This window comes from Motacilla alba, chromosome 10 (genome assembly GCF_015832195.1).
Source record: "Motacilla alba alba isolate MOTALB_02 chromosome 10, Motacilla_alba_V1.0_pri, whole genome shotgun sequence".
Taxonomy (NCBI): domain Eukaryota; kingdom Metazoa; phylum Chordata; class Aves; order Passeriformes; family Motacillidae; genus Motacilla; species Motacilla alba.
This window is the reverse complement of record NC_052025.1, coordinates 5144369-5156410: the sequence shown is the minus strand read 5'-3', so window position 1 is coordinate 5156410 and position 12042 is coordinate 5144369. Positions and strand designations below refer to the sequence as shown.

The window sequence follows — 12042 nt, the reverse complement described above, 5'->3', positions numbered from 1 at the left end:
ATTTTAACATGCTTGAAATGTCGCAGTGCCTGTGAGCTGCTTACTGTTAAACTTTCTTTTTAATTCACTTTTCTTTAATTATCCATGAGAAGAATTTTAATGAGTTCACAATGCTTTAAGATGCAAATCTTTTCTTTTGCCAAGATTTCCACAAATTCATTCACACAAGTTGAAGCAATTCAAATTTTACGAAGTCTAGTTTCGAAAAAGAACATTCAATGAAGCTATTTTCTTAAAGAAAACACTGATTAATTACATTAGGAAATGCCTTAAAGTCAACTCAACCTATGAAACCCAGCACTGCAACAGCCAAGCACCTCCTCCAGCACCACAACCACAGCAGCACTTCCTGCACCTCACCAGAGCTGGCCTATGGTATAATATGGAAGTTTCTACACATGACTGAACAAATTACTTCCCAGGATGAAAGAGAGACCAGTTCAGCTATTTAGGCTACTTCTATATTGGTAAACTAAACAAAATGCAGAGAATGGCTCAAGCCACCCACTGGGAGCACCTTCCCTGGCATGGTTCTGTATGAACTGGCACTTGCCTGGGACAATGCAGGGCAGAGGCTGTCACTGGAGATGATACCAATGACTACCCTGACTGGAGGAGGAACAGAGATGCAAGCCATGCTGTGCCATGGCCTTCAGAGCCAGAGAACATAATGTAAAATGTTTTACTTAATGGTACAAAGACAGCCATAGTGACTAGGAGTATCTAAGATAGCAAATACTAACTTTGTAGAAATTGTGGATTTTATTCCAGAGTGCCTTGCACCATATCCAAACATATAATTGTAGACAATGCAACTCGAAATGAAAGAAAATTTGAAGTGAGATTCTAAGGGATCTATTCTCAACACCAGAAACTTGATTTGAAAATATCTGAACACAAAATGGGGGTATTTCAATGGTAAAAATTTTTCATCATATGCAGCAAAACTCTATTTGTCAGGATTGATTTATCTCCTACATTTTGGGATAATTCACGGAACGCTTTGTTCCAACAATTCTCTGCAGAAAGCCACAAGGTCTCTTCCTTGCAACCAACTTTGCAGTAACATAATAAAGAAAACTCTGCTGTGAGAAAACTCTCCTTTTTCTTCTTCAGGTCATCTAAAGTGTTTTAGATGCTATATGAAGGAAACCAAGTAGAGAACTGCTAATTACCTTGATTGAGTTGCATCTTGGGTGTTTAGTGGCTGGGTAACAGGCTGGTCTCCTGGAAGGAAATGGCTGCTCACTCTCTAAGTCTTGTACTTTCAGTGAATAAACAGATAACCTCAAATTTATAAATTTATGTGTCTTCTGGATACACTGTGTTTATGAAGGAACTTTTTTGGTTTGTTTTTCCTATAATTTTCCTTAAACTTGCTGATGGTTAGCAAATTATTTTGACACAATCAAGCAATCTCCAGTGGCAGATCACTCCTCCAGTAAAAAGGGCAGCTTGTTACTGCCAGAAGGGAAGCCAGGCTGTGAAGGAAGGGGAATTTATCAGTGGGAATTGGTGGAGAAGAGTTGCTTTGGACTCTCTATTGTGTGACTGTAACAGAAAACTCACATCATCGTGATAAACTGTTTCCTCCAACTGTCAGCTATGGTCTTGTCACTTGAACAACAGGCTCATGTATGTCAAGCTGTAATAGTTCTACACGGAACCTACCTTTGCAGTTCTGTCACATTTCTAGCTTGTCTTCAAGTTTCAAGAAATAAATCCTGACAAATGAGGCCAGCAACTTACATGGAGTTCAGCAGAAAAAACCTTCATCTTGAAATGGTTTTTACATGTTGCACCTTACAAGATGCTAGGATCCTTTTCTTTTGTGCCTAAATCGACCTGCATGCAGGTTGCACAAGACTGCACTAGACCAGACAGAATATTTCTGCTGGGATGGGCTGCTTTTTGCAGCTACAGGATAAGATTTCTGGGCGTTGACAGGCTTACTAAGCAATAAAGGAATATAAAAGCCAAATAAAGCTCACATACTGTTCACATCCTTTGCTCTGCAATTAGGACTGGTATCTTTCAGAAAATTGCAACTGATACCTCAGAGATGAAGACACTGTCTCTGCAATTTGCACAGTCACAAGATCCCAAACAGAAAAACCAGAGGCCAAACCAAAGCCATGTTGTTACTGAGGTCCAACAGTGACCAACAGCACTGCAAGGCAGACCAGCCTTGGAGTGGGTGGAGCATGCTTGGGACAGGATGTTTCAGGTTTAATTCACAGTAAGACTATGGAAAAGTGAAAACTACCCAGGGCTGTGTACTCCCCCATCTATTTACCTGTAAGGCAAGAAAGTGAACGTTTCACCAAAAAAACTGTATTTACTTAAAATGAACAGAGGGCTGGACTAATTCTGGATGCTCCTTCCTAGTCATCCCAGCTAGTTTAAGCAACTGTATGATAGGGCCCCTTTTTTTCAGTCATATAGTTATATAACTATATAACAAATAGTGTCAAACAATACTTTTTGGTGCAAACATTAAACTGGTAGTCCTACTGTTCCTCCCATCTTCCAGCACTGAATCCCAATCAAATTTAAAAAAGCCTTACCTCACAACCACTACCAGCAGAACATCTCATAATCTTTATTCAAAGCCTGTTTCAAAGGCTTTGTTACATTTCTTTACATAAATTACACCACTTCTAATATTTTTTATTATTTCATATCAGTTTTCTTAGAGCCTGTCAGGTTTTCAATTTGCTACTAATTGCAGCCCTCTGCCTGCTATGTTTTGTTAACTACATTTACTGTGATTATCCACAGCTCTCTCTTTTTCCTACTTTCTCATAAAATTAAAAATTTCATCCAGTGTCTAAAACATTTTAGCTAAAGTAATAAAAAAATAAAGTAAAAAAAAAATTAAACTCCACAGGTATACTAAAGGAGAGTAGTTTTTGGGGTTTATGCAAAATTCTAAATCCAAACATATCTTCAAATATTACAGTGCCAAAGCCTCCACTAAATCTTACTCAACAAGTGAGCCTCAACACACACCTTAAGGATCAACCAATTTATGCTACCTTGGGCCAAGGAGATGATGCTGAGGGCAGATTCCAGAATGAAAAGCTCCAGGCAAGCAACAACTTTTTAAACTCACATATGGTTTTTATACTAATTTATTTCTAATGCAGGAATTCAGATTATACAAACCTGTGACTGCTAGTTACACACTACCCTAGAGTAGCTCAAAACAAATGCCATCATTTATTTATATTTTTCCTGGAGAGACAGATCTTTTACTTTCCAGCTATAGCAAAAAGATTTTTCTAACAGTTTGTTTCTGCAGAAAAGATCCTTTCTGTATCACAATTATGGGCCCAGGGCCATTAAAGGTTCATTAAATGAAACTGTCACACTTTATTGTTTAACGTACATTTTTAATAAGACTAAAAATCATAGCTTAAAAATGTTATTTAAAGGATATTTTCCTAAGAAGTTTGTAGAAATTGTGCTAACCTTTGAGATCTGGATGCTTGAAAGAATCCAGCTCAGCACAAAGGAAAGTCTGCTGTGATTCTAATTTCACCTTATAGAGGAAATACTGAAGCTGCAGTTCAGCAGATTCAGTGTGACCGAAAAGAGACAGAATCCCTCAGACTCCTGATTTCTTTTCCTAGTGTTTGTAATAAAATGGTTTTTTTGATACTTTACAAAAATCAAGGGTGCTGCAAGAAGCTGCAGCTGCAGTTCAGCAGATTGGTCTCTTACCTGTGTCACCAGGATCCTGCTTTGGACAAGAATGAGAAGCAGCAATACAGCCAGATAAAACAATGCAAGCAAGCAGATTCAAGCAGTGGTTTATATAATGGGATTAAAAGATAAATGCATAATTCTTGTAGGGTATAAAGATGCTGCATGGTCCCAAGGTCAGGGGGAAAGCAGTTTTAACTCCTGTTTTGTGCTAACCTGTTTCAGAACCAGAGTCCTCTGGTGGCTAAATGAAACAGGCTCCAGATCTAATTACTCCCCATTCCCAGTCCACTCCTGCCTCCCTGCAGAGAACAGAAATTCCCTGCTTGTTTTCCCGTTGACACCCACGCGCAAATCTGATACTGGGCAAGTAAAAAGCAACAAGGTGACTCATGTCACACGTGGCAGGAGGGAAGAAAGGGAAAGTTCCTGCATTTACTTGTCAATATAATTTCACAATTGCAAAACATAGATTTACATGTTCAGCTGCTGATAATTATGCTTGGAGAAAATAATAGTTACCAACACTGATTTCTTTCTTGTTGTTTTGAACTGTTCCTTTCATTGGTATTTTCTGTTGATTGCCTGTAATTAGCTCCCCCTTCTTCAGTAAATTTACATGCTGAATATAAGTAGGTTGTATTAATTCAATCTTCTAATAGTATTTACCTGAAATACAGTAGGAAGTTCATTATAGTGGCACCAGAGCTCTAAATGATGACAAATTTTCATTGGGATACCTCCCCCTTTTTCTTTTTCCCCATTTGCCACTGTTAGACAACACAACAGCTCATCCTGACTCTTTACCTGGGCTGTGCTTGGCAGGGCAGGACACTGGAACCTTTGGGTTATCATCATCCCAGGAGATGCTCTGCTTTTATAGAACTATTCCCAGGAATAAGGAACTGTTTCCTGGAATAAAAAAGCAGCTTGTAAACATTCCTATTCAACTCAAGTTTGAGCAAAATGTGCTCTCAGCTCATGCAGCTTATCTGTATTTTTCACTCTAGATTTTTCAGTATTGAGTTGCCATCTTCTAGGAAAATATGCTGTTGCTCAGATCCACACAAGTACCAGTTATCTCCTTTCCCCTGAGCAGAAAATAATTATTTGAGGACCTTTGGTTACCTGGAGAAAGATGAAAACTAGCCCAGCTTCCAAGTCTGCTCCAGGCAGGCCGGCTTGAGGAAAAGGCAAATAACAGATACAGAGCAGGGGTACAACATTAACCCCGATTAATTGAAAAGGCCCAAAGTACTGAGGAGCAGGGCATCAGGAAAGCCTTCTATGAATGAACCAGAACAAGATCTAACACACAGCGTGGGGCAGGCTGTCCCACGGTGCTCGCCAGCCTCTCCCAGAGCGAATGACCGGATTCCACAGGGCAGGGAGACACGGGAGGCGGCTGAGGCAGGGCCGTGAGGGGCGAGACCCGCACCCTCAGGAGGGACCCCTCACCCCTGCCGGGCCCACGGCATTTTAGGTTTGTCTAAGGCTCACACAGGCAGAAGCTTTGTGAATTAGACTCAACAGACTGCGTCTACAGCACAAGGATATAAAATTTCGGGTAGTTTTTAATGTATTTTTAGCTTCATAAAAGTCACGTTTTAACCCGTAATGAAAAGGGAATCTAAAGCGTCCATATAATAAAGTTATAATTTTGGAACTTTTATTGAAAGATAGTATTGTATATAAATCTAAAGGCGATAAAGAAGAGGAAAGAACAGACGCGCATTACCACATTAGCACAGACAATAATTTAGAGCTCCCATCCAATGCCAACTCCTGGGTACTCCATTGCCCGAGTACAGTTAGTGCGAGCTGTACTCAGGGAACGCCGGGCACGGCTCCGGGGCAGCCCCAGCAGCACAGCCCGAGCGACCACAGGCGGCCCGGCCGCGCCGCCCCAAAGGGAACACGGAGCGCCGGCCCCGGGCCCAGGCTCCGCCCCCGCGCGCACCGCCGGTGACGTCACGCGCCGCCGTTCTAGACCGTTCCAGCCCCGTGACGTCACGCGCGGCGTCATTCCAGAAGATTCGGCCGGGGCTGCTATAAAGCCCGCGGAAGAGGCGGGGCCGCCGGATCCGCGAGCGGGCGGCGGCAGTGGCGGCGTTGTGTGCAGCGGAGCGACCGCGGCGGTGAGCGCGGCCCGCGGGCCCCTGGCGCGGCGCTGGGCGGGATAGGCCGAGGGTAACCCGAGGGTAACGTGCCGCGTCCTCCCACAGGCACCCACCATGGTGAAGGAGACGGAGTACTACGACATCCTGCAGGTGAAGCCCAATGCCTCCTCCGAGGAGATCAAGCGCGCCTACCGCAAGCTGGCGCTGAAGTACCACCCCGACAAGAACCCCAGCGAGGGCGAGCGGGTACGTGGGGTCGGGGCCGGGGCTGGGCCGAGGCCTGTGGGCCGCACACCTACCCGGCGTGAGGCGGCCGCGCTCCGGGCGACACCTTCGGCCCCTGCGCGGGGCAGGCCCCGTCCGGCTCTCCGACGGGCCGGGGCCCAGCCGGGCTCCCCGCAGGCGCCGCCGGGCCGCGGAGTGGGCGGCCTGCAGGGAGAAGCGGGGGCTGGCGCAGGCCCGCCCGCGGAAGCAGCGCGGCTCCCCCGCAGACGGGCCGTTGTTACAGCCAGCGTGCGCTCAGTCCTAGCTCAGATTCTGCTTTGCCCTGCCTGGAGCGTAGTGCCGCGACGTGAAGGCTCCCCGATTTCCAGCTCTCTGTTCAGAGCTGTAAGCCTGGCAGCAGGCCTGCCGGCCCAGCTGTGGCAAAGGGGATGCAGCATTGCTTTTTTTTTTTTTTTTGGATGTGGTGCATACTAGTTTCCCTGTAGCTACGGTGGAAGATCGTCCTTAGAGGAGCTGGTTAAAACAGGCAAAGCTGGAAGGATTTCTAGTGTGCCAGTGGCCAGTGTGCTGTCAGACATTTAAAAGGCTGGTAGTGGATTCAGCTGCCAGCACTGTTGTGCTGGACGGGTTTGTGCTCCTGAACAGGATGGGTTTTCTTCAGAGAAAAATGCTAATGCAGATGTCCAAGGTAACTATACCCGGGAAATCACTGGCTGAACATGGGTGGACTGCATACAAGAGAAATGTTTTACTTGCTATCAGCACAGATCTGCTCAGCTGCCTGTGTTGACTTGGATGATGAGCCAGCACCACAGTTGGAGAACTAGGGAAAACATGAAAGATGGGATTGTTTATCTAAAAGCTGGTCTACTAATACATTAATATAGGAATAGAAGGTCTGTATTTATCTTAAGTTAGTCTCCAGAATACTAATTTACAGAACTCAAACAGTAGCCTAGTCAAAGGCAACCTTTTCTGCTTTTATTTTGGGCCTGCTTTTTTTGCTTACACCACTTTACATGGCCATGAGTAAATGAAATTTAAAATTGAAGTGGTCATTCCACTAATAGCAAATTCTTTATAAAAATTCAGTTGGTAATCTTAGTAATAGGAAATTCTTCGTAGCTATTTAAGAAAATTCCTTAATTGTTTTGATTTGTATCTGAGTCCTTGTGCTTGTGATGAGTAAGCAACACCAGTGTCTGGTCACATAAATCTCTGCTGCAGCTGGATGTACCAACTCAGCAGGCAGTGCTGTGGCCATGAGCGGCTGGGCACCTGCCTGACTTCAGGGATAGCACCATATTCCTTTCTAAATTGGTTTGTTAGAGGTTATAATGATTGTTGCAACTACCACAATCAGCAAAATGTAGTTGGTATATACTTGTAAGGTGGATGTGACTGAATTAAGCCCACTTAAAACATGGGAGGAGGGGGGAGAGGGAGGAAAGGGGTGGTTTTCCTGGACAAAAGTGTACTATTATAGTCTGTTACCCAGGGAGTTTCCTTTTGGAAACAAATGCTACAAGAGGGTGTTGTAGTGGCTCGATCTGTAGATGGAGTTGTATGTGAGAGGGCTACTTTTCCTCTTGGTCATAGTTGTTCAGAGCTTCTTTTTTCTTTTTAGTTTAAACTTATATCCCAGGCATATGAAGTTCTGTCGGACCCAAAGAAAAGGGACCTCTATGACCAGGGTGGGGAGCAGGCTATTAAAGAAGGAGGCCTGAGTGGCGGCAGCTTCTCTTCACCCATGGACATCTTTGACATGTTCTTTGGTGGTGGAGGCCGAATGAATAGAGAGAGAAGAGGTACACAGTTCTAAACAAGTTCTAGAAACTCTAACCATGCACTTAAGCATAAAACACCTGTGCTATGGTACTGCTGTTCTGCTGAGTGCACATAGCGTGGATACTGTTACTTGTTGCAACAATAGAATAAGTAAACTATGATTTTTCTAGTTAATCTAGCATTAAGAGTCTAATAAAGTAGATAATGTGGCTTAGTCATAGCCATCTTTCTGCTAAGTTCTATTTATTTTTTGTTGAAGGGGGAATGGGTAGTCTGTAGGGGAGGGGGAAACATCCGTAAGTCAGCAGTTGATTTAGACCTGTTTAAATTACCTTTTTTCCAAATCTGTGCCTCACTCGCTCATATGCTTTTGGGCAACTTGCTTCAAAGGACACCATCAACTTAAACATCAGTAATTTTAAATCCCATTAAAATATTTGGGAGAAATTACATGAAACTGAGTTCATTGTGCTGCCAAAAGCATGATGCGATTTTTGTCTTTTCCAAGCCCAATGCCTGTTAAAGGAGCAAGTAGTAACTTGCTGTGAAATCACTGAAATTATGCTACGAAGTGGCTTGGAAATTCATAGGCAGGCATAAATAGCAACTTCTAAATTGACAGATCTGAAGCTGGTAGTGTCCTTGCATCTTGCTGTTTCAGTTAAGCTTACAAAATTAGGAGTAGGAGCAGGGATAGGGTGGCTTTGATGATGCTTTGCTTAATTACAGCTCAACTTTTATGTTCAGAAATAAATGGGTGGAGCTTAGTGGAAGCTGATGGAATTGCACATGCTTTTAAGGGGGCTGAATTGTGTTCAAAGTTTGGAATGAACTCTGCATTTCTTCATTGAGACTGTGCATGAACATTTGTCTGCACAAGAGCTGAACAAGTATTAATATTTTCCCTTTTTTTTTCTGAAGGCAAAAATGTGGTGCACCAGTTAGGTGTATCTCTTGAAGACCTATATAATGGCATTACAAGGAAACTGGCACTGCAAAAGAACGTTATTTGTGCAAAGTGTGAAGGTAAAAAAACACAAGCAGTGGTTTCAAATCCCTCTTCAAGTTGTTTGTGTGGCTTGTCTGAGGCTGAGAAGAAAGTCTGAAGGCTTTCTTACTTTTCTCTGTCTTCATTCTTTGTCTGATCCCTGAAAGTCTGCCAGAGTATTTAGTTCTTTCTTATGCTTATCCAAAAGTAAGTCTCTCAGTGACAGTGTTACAGAGTGATTGTTCTAATCGCAAACTAAAACTCACTCTGAGTTGCAGTTAGGGGTACCTAAATTAAAATTATCTTCACCCAGAACTTGAATATAAATGTTTATTCTGTAAAACTTCTTTAATTGCTGTGGGTGGAAGACTAGCTTGTGTTATGCTACTAATTTTACAGTTAAGTACTGCCTAGACTGGTCCTCTTTGAGGTAAATTTTAATAAGCTCTTATATCTTAGTACTCTGTTAAATATTTAGTAAGCAGATTCTTTTGCAAGTATTAATGGAATGTTTATGTCTTGAATTTGGTATGGTGACAGTTCCTTGGAAACCAGGAGTTACTGGGGGGTGGGGCAGAGGCTAATACAATAAGCTGTACAAACACTTTGTTTGTGGAAACCTCCAGCGTGTGGGGCATGTTTTGTGATGCCAGCTAAATTCCATTACTGATCTACTCCTAAGTTACCCTAAATATGCTCTTGAAGTCAGTGAGTTCCAGCCTGACTACTGTAATTTTTGGAGACTGAGATGCAATTTAATTCTTTTGTCAAAGGTTATGGCGGAAAGAGAGGGGCAGTAGAAAAATGTCCTGTGTGTAAAGGAAGAGGGATGCAAGTTATAGTTCAGCAGATTGGACCTGGCATGGTGCAGCAAATCCAAACTGTGTGCCCAGAATGCAAAGGCCAAGGTGAAAGAATAAACCCGAAAGACAGATGTGACAACTGTAATGGCTGTAAGGTTGTAAGAGAGAAAAAGATCATAGAAGTTCATGTTGATAAAGGTAAGAACTGTGTTTTTGTATTGGTTGCCAAGTAATAGTCAATAATAGTCTATAGTTTTGCAAAAAATAAATGGGTTTCTTTTCTTCAGGTATGAAAGACGGTCAGAAGATAGTATTTCATGGAGAAGGTGACCAGGAGCCTGATTTGGAGCCTGGTGATGTTATAATTGTGCTTGATCAAAAGGATCACAGTGTCTTTCAGAGACGAGGGCATGACTTAATCACAAAAATGAGAATTCAACTCTCAGAGGCTTTATGTGGTTTCAGAAAGACAATTGAAACTCTGGACAACAGAGTACTTGTCATATCTACTAGGCCAGGTAGGTCATTAAGAGTACTAATACTATGTAAACTGCTTGGTTTAATTGTACCTGGACTGGAGTTTTTGGGGGAGATTGTTCTATTTGGGTTTTTTTCCTAATCAGATGATACAACATGTTCATGAGGCAGTCACTTAATTTAGCTGGTTCTTTGGGTTGTTACTCTTTCTAAAACATGCAGTTGTACCTAAAGCTGTCAAACACTTCTTAATAAACCTCAGCCCCAGTTGGTGGATAGCCAGGAAGATACTAAAGAGGAAAGAATCTCAATTCTACTGAATTATCTGTTCATTCAGCCTGAGGGCTGTGCCAAGAAAAGCTGATTTCCCTTATAGCAGGGGAAATAGTCTAAATGGCCTTAGTTGTGTACAGCTTGGGTGTGAATTGGTTACAGTCTCCCTGAGGTGCCATGAGAACACAGTGCACAGCCCTGCCTTGCGTGGCTGTGAAATGCCTGTCCCATCACAGCAGCATGCTTACAGCTCTTGCCTCCACAGGTGAAGTGATAAAACACGGTGACCTAAAGTGTATCTACAATGAAGGGATGCCCGTCTACAAATCTCCAATGGACAAAGGCAGCCTGATCATACAGTTTTTGGTAAGCTGTGTGCTTTTCTGTAGCCAATATACTCATGTTTGCACATGAATAAATACTCATTTTAAAAAATATGTCAAATTGTAGGTCCAGTTTCCAGAGCACTACTGGCTCCCGAGGGAGAAACTGTCTCTGCTGGAGGCTCTGCTTCCTTCCCGAGAAGATGTTATGGTTACAGATGAGATGGATCAGGTAGACCTTGAAGATTTTGATCCAAATGAGCAAACCTACCGTAACAGTGCAGGAGAAGCATATGAAGAAGATGAGGAGGGTCCAAGAACAGGAGTACAATGTCAGGCATCTTAAAGCAAGGTGGAGTGGATGTCATCTAAGATGTAAATTTTCACAATGAAAACTGCATGGCTGCAATAGCCACTGCTTGTGGTTTTTGTGTTCAGCAAATTGAGTTGCTGCGCTGTCAGTATCACCTTTTTGTAACTAATTTATATTGTGTTCTTGTAGTCTTTCTATATAAAGCAAATGTCATACAGCTGAGAACCGAGTTGGTATGCATTTTCCTTGCTGTGAAGGTTCTCAATTTATTCACCTGTGCTATTTCTATAAGACTTTGGCAATATCAGTAGAGGCTAAGTGGAGTGTCTTATGTAAATACTTTCATACTGGAAAATTAATTTCATAGAATAAAACATAGCAGAATAACTTCTAATAAATAGTACTTCACCTTTTCTCGTGCTTCTCTTGTACTTTCTAAGCCATTCTGGAACCCCCTTTATAAGCTCAGACTCCTGTCATCTAGTCTAGATTATTTGTGTTAGCTGCACCACTCATACCTGTCTCATTTTGTATTTCAGAAGCATTTTGTGCATGCCCTTCTCGCTGCCTCATAGCCCTCTTCCTGTGTTTTGTGGGTTTACAGTAGCATTCCTTCAGCTGCTTCTCTGTGTGTGACCTAAGGTTACAAGCTGTCCTCTAATGTGTTACATACAAGCAAATACTTGCAAATAAAAGTTTGACCTTTCAGAAGCTCAAGCTTTGTATTTCAGCCTTCCCTAGAAAAGGGTTTTTAACTTCCTCCTAGGCATTGTATATTTGTGCCTTAACTAAAATGAATAAACCAAAACCACCTGCACTGGGTATACTGCTGCTGTTTTGTAACGTACGTGATACCACAGTACAGCGATCCCATTAAAGCTTTTTTCCATTTTACCTATTTGCTGGTAGTGTTTGTTTAAAGTCAGGGTTAGAATTAAGTGGTCCCCTTTAGTGAAATTAAATCATGATGAATGATCTATGTCCATGTACCACACAATTGTTGAAACAGGTGTTCAGCTTAAGT

At 42.5% G+C, this 12042-nt stretch overlaps 2 protein-coding genes across 4 annotated transcripts in view; one reads left to right on the top strand and one right to left on the bottom strand.

Annotated features, from left to right (window-relative positions):
- ACSBG1 (acyl-CoA synthetase bubblegum family member 1) overlaps window positions 1-5584 on the bottom strand; it is a 40909-nt gene extending 35325 nt beyond the window's left edge. The window contains exons 1-3 of one of the 2 annotated variants that reach the window (XM_038147629.1): window positions 5447-5584; window positions 4516-4620; window positions 4231-4377 (exon numbers count right to left, since the gene is read on the bottom strand). The gene's annotated coding sequence lies outside the window, so the exon portion shown is untranslated. The remainder of the gene's footprint in view (window positions 1-4230; window positions 4378-4515; window positions 4621-5446) is intronic. The other variant, XM_038147630.1, reaches the window with a different exon arrangement.
- Window positions 5585-5692: 108 nt separating this feature from the next.
- On the top strand, window positions 5693-11916 carry DNAJA4 (DnaJ heat shock protein family (Hsp40) member A4). Of its 2 annotated transcripts, XM_038147631.1 has the most exons (8): window positions 5693-5846; window positions 5934-6074; window positions 7681-7861; window positions 8763-8867; window positions 9603-9830; window positions 9920-10150; window positions 10648-10748; window positions 10833-11842. In XM_038147631.1, exons 2-8 carry the CDS (start codon window positions 5943-5945, stop codon window positions 11049-11051), a joined length of 1197 nt encoding a protein of 398 aa, XP_038003559.1. In that variant the 5' UTR covers window positions 5693-5846; window positions 5934-5942; the 3' UTR covers window positions 11052-11842. The 2 variants fall into 2 exon arrangements, with proteins under 2 accessions (XP_038003559.1, XP_038003560.1); XM_038147632.1 differs by lacking the exons at window positions 5693-5846; window positions 7681-7861 and having other exon boundaries at window positions 5940-6074; window positions 10833-11916.
- Window positions 11917-12042: the final 126 nt, after the last annotated feature.